Source organism: Chiloscyllium plagiosum, unplaced genomic scaffold (genome assembly GCF_037043375.1).
Source record: "Chiloscyllium plagiosum isolate Xiang-an unplaced genomic scaffold, Cpla_swu_hap1 HiC_scaffold_91, whole genome shotgun sequence".
NCBI classification, from domain to species: domain Eukaryota; kingdom Metazoa; phylum Chordata; class Chondrichthyes; order Orectolobiformes; family Hemiscylliidae; genus Chiloscyllium; species Chiloscyllium plagiosum.
Window position 1 is genome coordinate 49,476 of NW_028270230.1, and position 18,025 is coordinate 67,500.

The following is an 18,025-nucleotide window of genomic DNA, read 5'->3' on the forward strand; positions in this document are numbered from 1 at the left end:
CTCGATTAGATTCCAGTCTGTAACTCCCACCCGGGTATCTGTTATTCTGTATATAAACCACCCAGAACCCCTCAATTAGATTCCAGTCTGTAACTCCCTCCCGGGGTATCTGTTATTCTGTATATAAACGACCCCGAACCCCTCGATTAGATTCCAGTCTGTAACTCCCTCCCCGGGGTATCTGTTATTCTGTATATAAACCACCCGGAACCCCTCGGTTAGATTCCAGTCTGTAACTCCCTCCCGGGGTATCTGTTATTCTGTATATAAACCACCCCGAACCCCTCGATTAGATTCCAGTCTGTAACTCCCTCCCCGGGGTCTCTGTTATTCTGTATATAAACCATCCCGAACCCCTCGATTAGATTCCAGTCTGTAACTCCCTCCCGGGTATCTGTTATTCTGTATATAAACCACCCCGAACCCCTCGATTAGATTCCAGTCTGTAACTCCCTCCCCGGGGTATCTGTTATTCTGTATATAAACCCCACCCCGAACCCCTCGATTAGTTTCCAGTCTTTAACTCCCTCCCCGGGGTATCTGTTATTCTGTATATAAACCCCCCCACGAACCCCTCGATTAGATTCCAGTCTGTAACTCCCTCCCCGGGGTATCTGTTATTCTGTATATAAACCCCCCCACGAACCCCTCGATTAGATTCCAGTCTGTAACTCTCTCCCGGGGTATCTGTTATTCTGTATATAAACCCCACCCCGAACCCCTCGATTAGATTCCAGTCTGTAACTCCCTCCCCGGGGTATCTGTTATTCTGTATATAAACCCCACCGAACCCCTCGATTAGATTCCAGTCTGTAACTCCCTCCCCGGGGTATCTGTTATTCTGTATATAAACCACCCCGAACCCCTCGATTAGATTCCAGTCTGTAACTCCCTCCCGGGGTATCTGTTATTCTGTATATAAACCACCCCGAACCCCTCGATTAGATTCCAGTCTGTAACTCCCACCCGGGTATCTGTTATTCTGTATATAAACCCCCCCGAACCCCTCGATTAGATTCCAGTCTGTAACACCCTCCCGGGGTATCTGTTATTCTGTATATAAACCCCTCCGAACCCCTCGATTAGATTCCAGTCTGTAACTCCCTCCCCGGGGTATCTGTTATTCTGTATATAAACCACCCCGAACCCCTCGATTAGATTCCAGTCTGTAACTCCATCCCGGGGTATCTGTTATTCTGTATATAAACCACCCAGAACCCCTCAATTAGATTCCAGTCTGTAACTCCCTCCCGGGGTATCTGTTATTTTGTATATAAACGACCCCGAACCCCTCGATTAGATTCCAGTCTGTAACTCCCTCCCGGGGTATCTGTTATTCTGTATATAAACCACCCAGATCCCCTCAATTAGATTCCAGTCTGTAACTCCCTCCCGGGTATCTGTTATTCTGTATATAAACCACCCCGAACCCCTCGATTAGATTCCAGTCTGTAACTCCCTCCCCTGGGGTATCTGTTATTCTGTATATAAACCCCACCCCGAACCCCTCGATTAGTTTCCAGTCTGTAACTCCCTCCCGGGGTATCTGTTATTCTGTATATAAACCCCCCTGAACCCCTCGATTAGATTCCAGTCTGTAACTCCCTCCCCGGGGTATCTGTTATTCTGTATATAAACCCCCCCACGAACCCCTCGATTAGATTCCAGTCTGTAACTCCCTCCCCGGGGTATCTGTTATTCTGTATATAAACCCCACCCCGAACCCCTCGATTAGATTCCAGTCTGTAACTCCCTCCAGTGGTATCTGTTATTCTGTATATAAACCATCCCGAACCCCTCGATTAGATTCCAGTCTGTAACTCCCTCCCCGGGGTATCTGTTATTCTGTATATAAACCCCACCCCGAACCCCTCGATTAGATTCCAGTCTATAACTCCCTCCCGGGGGTATCTGTTATTCTGTATATAAACCACCCCAAACCCATCGATTAGATTCCAGTCTGTAACTCCCTCCCGGGGTATCTGTTATTCTGTATATAAACCCCACCCCGAACCCCACGATTAGATTCCAGTCTGTAACTCCCTCCCCGGGGTATCTGTTATTCTGTATATAAACCACCCCGAACCCTTCGATTAGATTCCAGTCTGTAACTCCCTCCCGGGGTATCTGTTATTCTGTATATAAACCCCACCCCGAACCCCTCGATTAGATTCCAGTCTGTAACTCCCTCCCCGGGGTATCTGTTATTCTGTATATAAACCTCCCCGAACCCCGCGATTAGATTCCAGTCTGTAACTCCCTCCCGGGGTATCTGTTATTCTGTATATAAACCTCACCTCGAACCCCTCGATTAGATTCCAGTCTGTAACTCCCTCCCGGGGTATCTGTTATTCTGTATATAAACCCCACCCCGAACCCCTCGATTAGATTCCAGTCTGTAACTCCCTCCCCGGGGTATCTGTTATTCTGTATATAAACCCCCCGAACCCCTCGATTAGATTCCAGTCTGTAACTCCCTCCCCGGGGTATCTGTTATTCTGTATATAAACCCCACCCCGAACCCCTCGATTAGATTCCAGTCTGTAACTCCCTCCCGTGGTATCTGTTATTCTGTATATAAACCCCACCCCGAACCCCTCGATTAGATTCCAGTCTGTAACTCCCTCCCGGGGTATCTGTTATTCTGTATATAAACCCCACCCCGAACCCCTCGATTAGATTCCAGTCTGTAACTCCCTCCCCGGGGTATCTGTTATTCTGTATATAAACCACCCCGAACCCCTCGATTAGATTCCAGTCTGTAACTCCCTCCCGGGGTATCTGTTATTCTGTATATAAACCACCCCGAACCCCACGATTAGATTCCAGTCTGTAACTCCCTCCCGGGGTATGTTATTCTGTATATAAACCACCCCGAACCCCTCGATTAGATTCCAGTCTGTAACTCCCTCCCGGGGTATCTGTTATTCTGTATATAAACCACCCCGAACCCCTCGATTTGATTCCAGTCTGTAACTCCCTCCCGGGGTATCTGTTATTCTGTATATAAACCGCTGTATCCTCTCTCTCTGTCTCTCTCTCTCTCTCTGTCGGTGTCGTTTGGAAAGTTCTGGGCTCGCATGTTTGTCGTCTGAAACTTCCTCATTGCGCGTTCGTTCAGCGTTTTTGCACATTTCATTTTCCCCTTCCTTCCCCCCCCCCCTACCCCCTCCCCCTCCGCCCTCCCTGGCCAGTTCCCTCTTGCTGAGCGGCTGTCGCGTCCTCTCCCCTGGTGGGACAGAGAGAGAAAGAGAGAGATAGGGAGAGCGGAGAGGTGAAGGAGCCCAACTTGAGGGTTAGACGGGGACGGAGAGAGAGAGAAAGAGAGAGAGAGAGAGAGAGAGAGAGAGAGAGAGACAGAGAGAGACAGAGAGAGATTAGCGTCGAGCGGCCTCAGTCTGAGGAATCCCCGACTTCGTCCCCCGCAGAACGGTAGTTCTGGGCCCCCCGGAACGATGGTGAGGTAAGGTCCCCCCTGTTGCCGCATTTCGGTAAGGACTCCCCACATCCCCATCCCGCGTTCTTCCTGCTTTTTTTTTGGGGTGAGCGGTGGGGGTGGGGGGGAGTTGGTGGGTGTCGCACGTAACCTCTCTCCCTCCCCTCCAAACGAGCGCGATCGCATTGAGGTAGTGGGGGATGGGGGGGCGGGGGTGAGGGGGGTGGGGGGGGTAACCTGGGACTGGGGTAGAGGGAGCTTTACTCTCTATCTTGTTGGGGTTGGGGTTGGGGAAGGGGTAGAGGGAGCTTAACTCTGGATCTAATCCCTTGAGATTGGGGTACAGTGTAGAGGGAGCTTTACTCTGTCTCTAACCCCCCCACCCCTGTCCCTGGGAGTGAGGGGACGGTGTAGAGGAAGCTTAACTCTGTACCTAACACCCTGTCCCTGGGGGTGGGGGGACAGTGTAGAGGGAGCTTTACTCTGTATCTAACCCCCTGTCCCTGGGAGTGGGGGGACGGTGTAGAGGGAGCTTTACCCTGTATCTAACCCCCTGTCCCTGGGAGTGGCGTGATGTTGTAGAGGAAGCTTTACTCTGTATCTAACCCTCCTGTCCCTGGGAGTGGGGGGACGGTGTAGAGGGAGCTTTACTCTGTATCTAACCCCCTGTCCCTGGGAGTTGGGGGACGGTGTAGAGGGAGCTTTACCCTGTATCTAACCCCCTGTCCCTGGGAGTGGAGTGATGTTGTAGAGGTTGCTTTACTCTGTATCTAACCCTCCTGTCCCTGGGAGTGGGGGGACGGTGTAGAGGAAGCTTAACTCTGTATCTAACCCCCTGTCCCTGGGAGTTGGGGGACGGTGTAGAGGAAGCTTTACTCTGTATCTAACCCCCTGTCCCTGGGAGTGGGGGGGAACGGTGTAGAGGGAGCTTTACTCTGTATCTAACCCCCTGTCCCTGGGAGTTGGGGGACGGTGTAGAGGGAGCTTTACTCTGTCTCTAACCCCCCAGTCCCTGGGAGTAGTGTACTTGCCGTTAGCATTACAGTCCAGTCGTGAGTATATCCTGGTGCTTGTGATTTCTGAAATGTCACTCGAGGGCAATGGATTTGTATGTGGTTCCTGGTCGGACAGTCTCCCAGAGAGCTCAGAGACAGACGTGCGGCCTTTGTATGTGGTTCCTGTCCACACTGCTATGGATGGTTCACGGAACATCTCTCCCAGCCCCCCGGGTGTCATCCTGGTAAATCTCTCCCAGCCCCCCGGGTGTCATCCTGGTTAATCTCTCCCAGCCCCAGGGTAACATCCTGGTAAATCTCTCCCAGCCCCCGGGTAACATCCTGGTAAATCTCTCCCAGTCCCTGGGTAACATCCTGGTAAATCTCTCCCAGCCCCAGGATAACATCCTGGTAAATCTCTCCCAGCCCCAGGGTAACATCCTGGTAAATCTCTCCCAGCCCCAGGGTAACATCCTGGTAAATCTCTCCCAGCCCCAGGGTAACATCCTGGTAAATCTCTCCCAGCCCCAGGATAACATCCTGGTAAATCTCTCCCAGCTCCAAAGGGTAACATCCTGGTAAATCTCTCCCAGCCCCAGGGTAACATCCTGGTAAATCTCTCCCAGCCCCCAGGGTGTCATCCTGGTTAATCTCTCCCAGCCCCAGGGTAACATCCTGGTAAATCTCTCCCAGTCCCAGAGTAACATCCTGGTAAATCTCTCCCAGCCCCAGAGTAACATCCTGGTAAATCTCTCCCAGCCCCAAAGGGTAACATCCTGGTAAATCTCTCCCAGCCCCAAAGGGTAACATCCTGGTAAATCTCTCCCAGCCCCAGGGTAACATCCTGGTAAATCTCTCCCAGTCCCAGGGTAACATCCTGGTAAATCTCTCCCAGTCCCAGGGTAACATCCTGGTAAATCTCTCCCAGCCCCAGGGTAACATCCTGGTAAATCTCTCCCAGTCCCAGGGTAACATCCTGGTAAATCTCTCCCAGCCCCAGGGTAACATCCTGGTAAATCTCTCCCAGACCCAGGGTAACATCCTGGTAAATCTCTCCCAGCCCCAAAGGGTAACATCCTGGTAAATCTCTCCCAGCCCCAAAGGGTAACATCCTGGTAAATCTCTTCCAGCCCCAGGGTAACATCCTGGTAAATCTCTCCCAGCCCCCAGGGTGTCATCCTGGTAAATAGCTCCCAGCCCCAGGGTAACATCCTGGTAAATCTCTCCCAGCCTCAGGGTAACATCCTGGTAAATCTCTCCCAGTCCCCAAAGGGTAACATCCTGGTAAATCTCTCCCAGCCCCAAAGGGTAACATCCTGGTAAATCTCTCCCAGTCCCAGGGTAACATCCTGATAAATCTCTCCCAGTCCCAGGGTAACATCCTGGTAAATCTCTCCCAGCCCCAGGGTAACATCCTGGTAAATCTCTCCCAGTCCCAGGGTAACATCCTGGTAAATCTCTCCCAGTCCCAGGGTAACATCCTGGTAAATCTCTCCCAGCCCCAGGGTAACATCCTGGTAAATCTCTCCCAGCCCCAAAGGGTAACATCCTGGTAAATCTCTCCCAGCCCCCAGGGTAACATCCTGGTAAATCTCTCCCAGCCCCAGGGTAACATCCTGGTAAATCTCTCCCAGCCCCAAAGGGTAACATCCTGGTAAATCTCTCCCAGCCCCAGGGTAACATCCTGGTAAATCTCTCCCAGCCCCAAAGGGTAACATCCTGGTAAATCTCTCCCAGTCCCAAAGGGTAACATCCTGGTAAATCTCTCCCAGCCCCAAAGGGTAACATCCTGGTAAATCTCTCCCAGCCCCAAAGGGTAACATCCTGGTAAATCTCTCCCAGCCCCAGGGTAACATCCTGGTAAATCTCTCCCAGCCCCAGGGTAACATCCTGGTAAATCTCTCCCAGTCCCAGGGTAACATCCTGGTAAATCTCTCCCAGCCCCAGGGTAACATCCTGGTAAATCTCTCCCAGCCCCAGGGTAACATCCTGGTAAATCTCTCCCAGTCCCAGGGTAACATCCTGGTAAATCTCTCCCAGTCCCAGGGTAACATCCTGGTAAATCTCTCCCAGCCCCAGGGTAACATCCTGGTAAATCTCTCCCAGTCCCAGGGTAACATCCTGGTAAATCTCTCCCAGTCCCAGGGTAACATCCTGGTAAATCTCTCCCAGTCCCAGGGTAACATCCTGGTAAATCTCTCCCAGCCCCAAAGGGTAACATCCTGGTAAATCTCTCCCAGCCCCAGGGTAACATCCTGGTAAATCTCTCCCAGTCCCAGGGTAACATCCTGGTAAATCTCTCCCAGTCCCAGGGTAACATCCTGGTAAATCTCTCCCAGTCCCAAAGGGTAACATCCTGGTAAATCTCTCCCAGCCCCAGGGTAACATCCTGGTAAATCTCTCCCAGCCCCCAGGGTAACATCCTGGTAAATCTCTCCCAGCCCCAAAGGGTAACATCCTGGTAAATCTCTCCCAGTCCCAAAGGGTAACATCCTGGTAAATCTCTCCCAGTCCCAAAGGGTAACATCCTGGTAAATCTCTCCCAGCCCCAGGGTAACATCCTGGTAAATCCCTCCCAGCCCCAGGGTAACATCCTGGAAAATCTCTCCCAGCCCCAGGGTAACATCCTGGTAAATCTCTCCCAGTCCCCAAAGGGTAACATCCTGGTAAATCTCTCCCAGCCCCAAAGGGAGACATCCTGGCAAATCTCTCCCAGTCCCAGGGTAACATCCTGGTAAATCTCTCCCAGCCCCAGGGTAACATCCTGGAAAATCTCTCCCAGCCCCACATCTCACCAACATCCTGTCACGACCTGGACGCGACGTCCCAGACTCCTAGGCCTGAGCGATGGAGGCGAGCGCGCTAAACGCTTCCTTAACACCCACCAACCCCGCCTACCTGCGACGCAAACCCCAAAGGATTTTGTCCCCCCTCTCTCTGTCTGTCTCTCTTTTCCACAACACACTCCCAAGGCTCAACTATTCACGAAACACGTCTCCTAGCTCGTGTTTGGCTGAATCCCAGCACACCGCGTTTATCCAGGGTTAAACTCCGTCCAACGCTCCTCAACTTGTGGCATAATTGATCGAGAACTCTTCAATGATGTTCTTCAGGGAGATATCTGTACACTGACTGGTGTCTCTCAGTCCCCTCTCTCTCTCTCAGGGAGATATCGGTACACTGACTGGTGTCTCTCAGTCCCCTCTCTCTCTCTCTCAGGGAGATATCTGTACACTGACTGGTGTCTCTCAGTCCCCTCTCTCTCTCAGGGAGATATCTGTACACTGACTGGTGTCTCTCAGTCCCCTCTCTCAGGGAGATATCTGTACACTGACTGGTGTCTCTCAGTCCCCTATCTCTCAGGGAGATATCTGTACACTGACTGGTGTCTCTCAGTCCCCTCTCTCTCTCAGGGAGATATCTGTACACTGACTGGTGTCTCTCAGTCCCCTCTCTCTCTCAGGGAGATATCGGTACACTGACTGGTGTCTCTCAGTCCCCTCTCCCTCTCTCAGGGAGATATCTGTACACTGACTGGTGTCTCTCAGTCCCCCCTCTCTCTCTCTCAGGGAGATATCTGTACACTGACTGGTGTCTCTCAGTCCCCCCCCTCTCTCTCAGGGAGATATCTGTACACTGACTGGTGTCTCTCAGTCCCCTCTCTCTCTCTCAGGGAGATATCGGTACACTGACTGGTGTCTCTCAGTCCCCTCTCTCTCTCAGGGAGATATCTGTACACTGACTGGTGTCTCTCAGTCCCCCCTCTCTCTCTCAGGGGGATATCTGTACACTGACTGGTGTCTCTCAGTCCCCTCTCTCTCTCAGGGAGATATCTGTACACTGACTGGTGTCTCTCAGTCTCCCCTCTCTCTCTCAGGGGGATATCTGTACACTGACTGGTGTCTCTCAGTCCCCCCTCTCTCTCTCAGGGAGATATCTGTACACTGACTGGTGTCTCTCAGTCCCCCCTCTCTCTCTCTCAGGGAGATATCTGTACACTGACTGGTGTCTCTCAGTCCCCTCTCTCTCTCAGGGAGATATCTGTACACTGACTGGCGTCTCTCAGTCCCCCCTCTCTCTCTCAGGGAGATATCTGTACACTGACTGGTGTCTCCCAGTCCGCCTTCTCTCTCTCAGGGAGATATCTGTACACTGACTGGTGTCTCTCAGTCCCCTCTCTCTCTCTCAGGGAGATATCTGTACACTGAGTGGTGTCTCTCAGTCCCCTCTCTCTCTCTCAGGGAGATATCTGTACACTGACTGGTGTCTCTCAGTCCCCTCTCTCTCTCAGGGAGATATCTGTACACTGACTGGTGTCTCTCAGTCTCCCCTCTCTCTCTCAGGGGGATATCTGTACACTGACTGGTGTCTCTCAGTCCCCTCTCTCTCACTCAGGGAGATATCTGTACACTGACTGGTGTCTCTCAGTCCCCTCTCTCTCTCAGGGAGATATCTGTACACTGCCTGGTGTCTCTCAGTCCCCTCTCTCTCTCAGGGAGATATCTGTACACTGACTGGCGTCTCTCAGTCCCCCCTCTCTCTCTCAGGGAGATATTTGTACACTGACTGGTGTCTCTCAGTCCCCCCTCTCTCTCTCAGGGAGATATCTGTACACTGACTGGTGTCTCTCAGTCCCCTCTCTCTCTCAGGGAGATATCTGTACACTGACTGGTGTCTCTCAGTCCCCTCTCTCTCTCTCAGGGAGATATCTGTACACTGACTGGTGTCTCTCAGTCCCCCCTCTCTCTCAGGGAGATATCTGTACACTGACTGGTGTCTCTCAGTCCCCCCTCTCTCTGTCAGGGAGATATCTGTACACTGACTGGTGTCTCTCAGTCCCCTCTCTCTCTCAGGGAGATATCTGTACACTGACTGGTGTCTCTCAGTCCCCTCTCTATCTCAGGGAGATATCTGTACACTGACTGGTGTCACTCAGTCCCCTCTCTCTCTCAGGGAGATATCTGTACACTGACTGGTGTCTCTCAGTCCCCCCTCTCTCAGGGAGATATCTGTACACTGACTGGTGTCTCTCAGTCCCCCCCCCTCTCTCTCTCAGGGAGATATCACTACACTGACTGGTGTCTCTCAGTCCCCTCTCTCTCTCTCTCAGGGTGATATCTTTACACTGACTGATGTCTCTCAGTCCCCTCTCTCTCAGGGAGATATCTGTACACTGACTGATGTCTCTCAGTCCCCTCTCTCTCAGGGAGATATCTGTACACTGACTGGTGTCTCTCAGTCCCCTCTCTCTCTCAGGGAGATATCTGTACACTGACTGGTGTCTCTCAGTCCCCCCCCCTCTCTCTCAGGGAGATATCTGTACACTGACTGATGTCTCTCAGTCCCCTCTCTCTCAGGGAGATATCTGTACACTGACTGGTGTCTCTCAGTCCCCTCTCTCTCTCAGGGAGATATCTGTACACTGACTGGTGTCTCTCAGTCCCCCCCCCTCTCTCTCAGGGAGATATCTGTACACTGACTGGTGTCTCTCAGTCCCCTCTCTCTCTTAGGGAGATATCTGTACACTGACTGGTGTCTCTCAGTCCCCTCTCTCTCTCTCAGGGAGATATCTGTACACTGACTGGTGTCTCTCAGTCCCCTCTGTCTCAGGGAGATATTTGTACACTGACTGGTGTCTCTCAGTCCCCCCACTCTCTCTCTCAGGGAGATATCTGTACACTGACTGGTGTCTCTCAGTCTCCCCTCTCTCTCAGGGAGATATCTGTACACTGACTGGTGTCTCTCAGTCCCCCCTCTCTCTCAGGGAGATATCTGTACACTGACTGGTGTCTCTCAGTCCCCTCTCTCTCTCTCTCAGGGAGATATCTGTACACTGACTGGTGTCTCTCAGTCCCCTCTCTCTCAGGGAGATATCTGTACACTGACTGGTGTCTCTCAGTCCCTCTCTCTCTCTCAGGGAGATATCTGTACACTGACTGGTATCTCTCAGTCCCCCCTCTGTCTCTCTTTCTCTTTCTCAGGGAGATATCTGTACACTGACTGGTGTCTCTCAGTCCCCTCTCTCTCTCAGGGAGATATCTGTACACTGACTGGTGTCTCTCAGTCCCCTCTCTCTCTCTCAGGGAGATATCTGTACACTGACTGGTGTCTCTCAGTCCCCTCTCTCTCAGGGAGTTATCTGTACACTGACTGGTGTCTCTCAGTCCCACTTCTCTCTCTCAGGGAGATATCTGTACATTGACTGGTGTCTCTCAGTCCCCTCTCTCTCTCACGGAGATATCTGGACACTGACTGGTGTCTCTCAGTCCCCCCCTCTCTCTCAGGGAGATATCTGTACACTGACTGGTGTCTCCCAGTCCGGTCTCTCTCTCTCAGGGAGATATCTGTACACTGACTGGTGTCTCTCAGTCCCCTCTCCCTCTCAGGGAGATATCTGTACACTGACTGGTGTCTCTCAGTCCCCTCTCTCTCAGGGAGATATCTGTACACTGACTGGTGTCTCTCTGTCCCCTCTCTCTCTCTCAGGGAGATATCTGTACACTGACTGGTGTCTCTCAGTCCCCTCTCTCTCTCAGGGAGATATCTGTACACTGACTGGTGTCTCTCAGTCCCCTCTCTCTCTCAGGGAGATATCTGTACACTGACTGGTGTCTCTCAGTCCCCTCTCTCTCTCAGGGAGATATCTGTACACTGACTGGTGTCTCTCAGTCCCCTCTCTCTCTCTCTCAGGGAGATATCTGTACACAGGCTGGTGTATCTCAGTCCCCCCTCTCTCTCTCTCAGGGAGATATCTGTACACTGACTGGTGTCTCCCAGTCCGCCTTCTCTCTCTCAGGGAGATATCTGTACACTGACTGGTGTCTCTCAGTCCCCTCTCTCTCTCTCAGGGAGATATCTGTACACTGAGTGGTGTCTCTCAGTCCCCTCTCTCTCTCTCAGGGAGATATCTGTACACTGACTGGTGTCTCTCAGTCCCCTCTCTCTCTCAGGGAGATATCGGTACACTGACTGGCATCTCTCAGTCCCCTCTCTCTCTCAGGGAGATATCTGTACACTGACTGGTGTCTCTCAGTCCCCTCTCTCTCAGGGAGATATCTGTACACTGACTGGTGTCTCTCAGTCCCCTCTCTCTCTCTCAGGGAGATATCTGTATACTGGCTGGTGTCTCTCAGTCCCCCCTCTCTCTCTCTCAGGGAGATATCTGTACACTGACTGGTGTCTCTCAGTCCCCCTTCTCTCTCTCAGGGAGATATCTGTACACTGACTGGTGTCTCTCAGTCCCCTCTCTCTCTCTCACGGAGATATCTGGACACTGACTGGTGTCTCTCAGTCCCCCCTCTCTCTCTCAGGGAGATATCTGTACACTGACTGGTGTCTCTCAGTCCCCTCTCTCTCTCTCAGGGAGATATCTGTACACTGACTGGTGTCTCTCAGTCCCCTCTCTCTCATAGAGATATCTGTACAGTGACTGGTGTCTCTCAGTCCCCTCTCTCTCTCTCAGGGAGATATCTGTACACTGACTGGTGTCTCTCAGTCCCCTCTCTCTCTCAGGGAGACATCTGTACACTGACTGGTGTCTCTCAGTCCCCTCTCTCTCAGGGAGATATCTGTACACTGACTGGTGTCTCTCAGTCCCCCCTCTCTCTCTCAGTGAGAAATCTGTACACTGACTGGTGTCTCTCAGTCCCCTCTCTCTCTCAGGGAGATATCTGTTCACTGACTGGTGTCTCTCAGTCCCCTCTCTCTCTCAGGGAGATATCTGTTCACTGACTGGTGTCTCTCAGTCCCCTCTCTCTCTCAGGGAGATATCTGTACACTGACTGGTGTCTCTCAGTCCCCCCTCTCTCTCAGGGAGATATCTGTACACTGACTGGTGTCTCAGTCCCCCCTCTCTCTCTCAGGGAGATATCTGTACACTGACTTGTGTCTCTCAGTCCCCTCTCTCTCTCAGGGAGATATCTGTACACTGACTGGTGTCACTCAGTCCCCTCTCTCTCTCAGGGAGATATCTGTACACTGACTGGTGTCTCTCAGTCCCCCCTCTCTCTCAGGGAGATATCTGTACACTGACTGGTGTCTCTCAGTCCCCTCTCTCTCTCTCAGGGAGATATCAGTACACTGACTGGTGTCTCTCAGTCCCCTCTCTCTCTCTCTCAGGGTGATATCTGTACACTGACTGGTGTCTCTCAGTCCCCCCTCTCTCTCTCTCTCAGGGAGATATCTGTACACTGACTGGTGTCTCTCAGTCCCCCCTCTCTCTCAGGTAGATATCTGTACACTGACTGGTGTCTCTCAGTCCCCTCTGTCTCAGGGAGATATCTGTACACTGACTGGTGTCTCTCAGTCCCCCCTCTCTCTCTCTCAGGGAGATATCTGTACACTGACTGGTGTCTCTCAGTCCTCTCTCTCTCTCTCTCAGGGAGATATCTGTACACTGACTGGTGTCTCTCAGTCCCCCCCTCTCTCTCTCTCAGGGAGATATCTGTACACTGACTGGTGTCTCTCAGTCCCCCCTCTCTCTCTCAGGGAGATATCTGTACACTGACTGGTGTCTCTCAGTCCCCTCTCTCTCTCAGGGAGATATCGGTACACTGACTGGCGTCTCTCAGTCCCCCCCTCTCTCTCTCTCAGGGAGATATCTGTACACTGACTCGTGTCTCTCAGTCCCCTCTCTCTCTCAGGGAGATATCTGTACACTGACTGGTGTCTCTCAGTCCCCTCTCTGTCAGGGAGATATCTGTACACTGACTGGTGTCTCTCAGTCCCCTATCTCTCTCTCACGGAGATATCTGTACACTGACTGGTGTCTCTCAGTCCCCTCTCTCTCTCTCAGGGAGATATCTGTACACTGACTGGTGTCTCAGTCCCCCCTCTCTCTCTCAGGGAGATATCTGTACACTGACTGGAGTCTCTCAGTCCACCCTCTCTCTCAGGGAGATATCTGTACACTGACATGTGTCTCTCAGTCCCCTCTCTCTCTCAGGGAGATATCTGTACACTGACTGGTGTCTCTCAGTCCCCTCTCTCTCTCTCTCTCTCTCTCTCTCTCAGAGAGATATCTGTACACTGGCTGGTGTCACTCAGTCCCCTCTCTCTCTCAGGGAGATATCTGTACACTGACTGGTGTCTCTCAGTCCCCCCTCTCTCAGGGAGGTATCTGTACACTGACTGGTGTCTCTCAGTCCCCTCTCTCTCTCTCAGGGAGATATCTGTACACTGACTGGTGTCTCTCAGTCCCCTCTCTCTCTCTCAGGGAGATATCTGTACACTGACTGGTGTCTCTCAGTCCCCCCTCTCTCTCTCTCAGGGAGATATCTGTACACTGACTGGTGTCTCTCAGTCCCCTCTCTATCTCTCAGGGAGAAATCTGTACACTGACTGGTGTCTCTCAGTCCCCCCTCTCTCTCAGGGAGATATCTGTACACTGACTGGTGTCTCTCAGTCCCCTCTCTCTCTTAGGGAGATATCTGTACACTGACTGGTGTCTCTCAGTCCCCCCTCTCTCTCAGGGAGATAGTCCTCTCTCTCTCTCTCTCAGGGAGATATCTGTACACTGACTGGTGTCTCTCAGTCCCCCCCTCTCTCAGGGAGATATCTGTACACTGACTGGTGTCTCTCAGTCCCCCCTCTCTCTCTCTCAGGGAGATATCTGTACACTGACTGGTGTCTCTCAGTCCCCCCTCTCTCTCAGGGAGATATCTGTACACTGACTGGTGTCTCTCAGTCCCCCCTCTCTCTCTCTCAGGGAGATATCTGTACACTGACTGGTGTCTCCCAGTCCGCCTTCTCTCTCTCAGGGAGATATCTGTACACTGACTGGTGTCTCTCAGTCCCCTCTCTCTCTCTCAGGGAGATATCTGTACACTGAGTGGTGTCTCTCAGTCCCCTCTCTCTCTCTCAGGGAGATATCTGTACACTGACTGGTGTCTCTCAGTCCCCTCTCTCTCTCAGGGAGATATCGGTACACTGACTGGCATCTCTCAGTCCCCTCTCTCTCTCAGGGAGATATCTGTACACTGACTGGTGTCTCTCAGTCCCCTCTCTCTCAGGGAGATATCTGTACACTGACTGGTGTCTCTCAGTCCCCTCTCTCTCTCTCAGGGAGATATCTGTATACTGGCTGGTGTCTCTCAGTCCCCCCTCTCTCTCTCTCAGGGAGATATCTGTACACTGACTGGTGTCTCTCAGTCCCCCTTCTCTCTCTCAGGGAGATATCTGTACACTGACTGGTGTCTCTCAGTCCCCTCTCTCTCTCTCACGGAGATATCTGGACACTGACTGGTGTCTCTCAGTCCCCCCTCTCTCTCTCAGGGAGATATCTGTACACTGACTGGTGTCTCTCAGTCCCCTCTCTCTCTCTCAGGGAGATATCTGTACACTGACTGGTGTCTCTCAGTCCCCTCTCTCTCATAGAGATATCTGTACAGTGACTGGTGTCTCTCAGTCCCCTCTCTCTCTCTCAGGGAGATATCTGTACACTGACTGGTGTCTCTCAGTCCCCTCTCTCTCTCAGGGAGACATCTGTACACTGACTGGTGTCTCTCAGTCCCCTCTCTCTCAGGGAGATATCTGTACACTGACTGGTGTCTCTCAGTCCCCCCTCTCTCTCTCAGTGAGAAATCTGTACACTGACTGGTGTCTCTCAGTCCCCTCTCTCTCTCAGGGAGATATCTGTTCACTGACTGGTGTCTCTCAGTCCCCTCTCTCTCTCAGGGAGATATCTGTTCACTGACTGGTGTCTCTCAGTCCCCTCTCTCTCTCAGGGAGATATCTGTACACTGACTGGTGTCTCTCAGTCCCCCCTCTCTCTCAGGGAGATATCTGTACACTGACTGGTGTCTCAGTCCCCCCTCTCTCTCTCAGGGAGATATCTGTACACTGACTTGTGTCTCTCAGTCCCCTCTCTCTCTCAGGGAGATATCTGTACACTGACTGGTGTCACTCAGTCCCCTCTCTCTCTCAGGGAGATATCTGTACACTGACTGGTGTCTCTCAGTCCCCCCTCTCTCTCAGGGAGATATCTGTACACTGACTGGTGTCTCTCAGTCCCCTCTCTCTCTCTCAGGGAGATATCAGTACACTGACTGGTGTCTCTCAGTCCCCTCTCTCTCTCTCTCAGGGTGATATCTGTACACTGACTGGTGTCTCTCAGTCCCCCCTCTCTCTCTCTCTCAGGGAGATATCTGTACACTGACTGGTGTCTCTCAGTCCCCCCTCTCTCTCAGGTAGATATCTGTACACTGACTGGTGTCTCTCAGTCCCCTCTGTCTCAGGGAGATATCTGTACACTGACTGGTGTCTCTCAGTCCCCCCTCTCTCTCTCTCAGGGAGATATCTGTACACTGACTGGTGTCTCTCAGTCCTCTCTCTCTCTCTCTCAGGGAGATATCTGTACACTGACTGGTGTCTCTCAGTCCCCCCCTCTCTCTCTCTCAGGGAGATATCTGTACACTGACTGGTGTCTCTCAGTCCCCCCTCTCTCTCTCAGGGAGATATCTGTACACTGACTGGTGTCTCTCAGTCCCCTCTCTCTCTCAGGGAGATATCGGTACACTGACTGGCGTCTCTCAGTCCCCCCCTCTCTCTCTCTCAGGGAGATATCTGTACACTGACTCGTGTCTCTCAGTCCCCTCTCTCTCTCAGGGAGATATCTGTACACTGACTGGTGTCTCTCAGTCCCCTCTCTGTCAGGGAGATATCTGTACACTGACTGGTGTCTCTCAGTCCCCTATCTCTCTCTCAGGGAGATATCTGTACACTGACTGGTGTCTCTCAGTCCCCTCTCTCTCTCTCAGGGAGATATCTGTACACTGACTGGTGTCTCAGTCCCCCCTCTCTCTCTCAGGGAGATATCTGTACACTGACTCGTGTCTCTCAGTCCCCTCTCTCTCTCAGGGAGATATCTGTACACTGACTGGTGTCTCTCAGTCCCCTCTCTGTCAGGGAGATATCTGTACACTGACTGGTGTCTCTCAGTCCCCCCTCTCTCTCTCAGGGAGATATCTGTACACTGACATGTGTCTCTCAGTCCCCTCTCTCTCTCAGGGAGATATCTGTACACTGACTGGTGTCTCTCAGTCCCCTCTCTCTCTCTCTCTCTCTCTCTCTCTCAGAGAGATATCTGTACACTGGCTGGTGTCACTCAGTCCCCTCTCTCTCTCAGGGAGATATCTGTACACTGACTGGTGTCTCTCAGTCCCCCCTCTCTCAGGGAGGTATCTGTACACTGACTGGTGTCTCTCAGTCCCCTCTCTCTCTCTCAGGGAGATATCTGTACACTGACTGGTGTCTCTCAGTCCCCTCTCTCTCTCTCAGGGAGATATCTGTACACTGACTGGTGTCTCTCAGTCCCCCCTCTCTCTCTCTCAGGGAGATATCTGTACACTGACTGGTGTCTCTCAGTCCCCTCTCTATCTCTCAGGGAGAAATCTGTACACTGACTGGTGTCTCTCAGTCCCCCCTCTCTCTCAGGGAGATATCTGTACACTGACTGGTGTCTCTCAGTCCCCTCTCTCTCTTAGGGAGATATCTGTACACTGACTGGTGTCTCTCAGTCCCCCCTCTCTCTCAGGGAGATATCTGTACACTGACTGGTGTCTCTCAGTCCTCTCTCTCTCTCTCTCAGGGAGATATCTGTACACTGACTGGTGTCTCTCAGTCCCCCCCTCTCTCTCTCTCAGGGAGATATCTGTACACTGACTGGTGTCTCTCAGTCCTCTCTCTCTCTCTCTCAGGGAGATATCTGTACACTGACTGGTGTCTCTCAGTCCCCCCCCTCTCTCTCTCAGGGAGATATCTGTACACTGACTGGTGTCTCTCAGTCCCCCCTCTCTCTCTCAGGGAGATATCTGTACACTGACTGGTGTCTCTCAGTCCCCTCTCTCTCTCAGGGAGATATCGGTACACTGACTGGCGTCTCTCAGTCCCCTCTCTCTCTCAGGCAGATATCTGTACACTGACTCGTGTCTCTCAGTCCCCTCTCTCTCTCAGGGAGATATCTGTACACTGACTGGTGTCTCTCAGTCCCCTCTCTCTCTCTCAGGGAGATATCTGTACACTGACTGGTGTCTCTCAGTCCCCTCTCTCTCTCAGGGAGATATCTGTACACTGGCTGGTGTCTCTCAGTCCCCTCTCTCTCTCTCAGGGAGATATCTGTACACTGACTGGTGTCTCTCAGTCCCCTCTCTCTCTCAGGGAGATATCTGTACACTGGCTGGTGTCTCTCAGTCCCCCCTCTCTCTCTCTCAGGGAGATATCTGTACACTGACTGGTGTCTCTCAGTCCCCCCTCTCTCTCTCTCAGGGAGATATCTGTACACTGACTGGTGTCTCTCAGTCCCCCCTCTCTCTCTCAGGGAGATATCTGTACACTGACTGGTGTCTCTCAGTCCCCTCTCTCTCACTCAGGGAGATATCTGTACACTGACTGGTGTCTCTCAGTCCCCTCTCTCTCACTCAGGGAGATATCTGTACACTGACTGGTGTCTCTCAGTCCCCCCTCTCTCTCTCTCAGGGAGATATCTGTACACTGACTGGTGTCTCTCAGTCCCCCCTCTCTCTCTCAGGGAGATATCTGTACACTGACTGGTGTCTCTCAGTCCCCTCTCTCTCTCTCAGGGAGATATCTGTACACT

General features: G+C 52.3%; 1 protein-coding gene across 1 annotated transcript in view; it reads left to right on the plus strand.

Moving 5' to 3' along the window:
- Positions 1-18,025, plus strand: part of LOC148134089 (tyrosine-protein phosphatase non-receptor type 6-like) — a gene marked incomplete at its 3' end in the record, with an annotated part of 89,978 nt that overhangs the window by 34,071 nt on the left and 37,882 nt on the right. Inside the window, exon 2 of the mRNA XM_087985689.1 lies at positions 3,195-3,463. Within this exon, the coding sequence (XP_087841815.1) occupies positions 3,456-3,463 (8 nt within the window). The remainder of the gene's footprint in view (positions 1-3,194; positions 3,464-18,025) is intronic.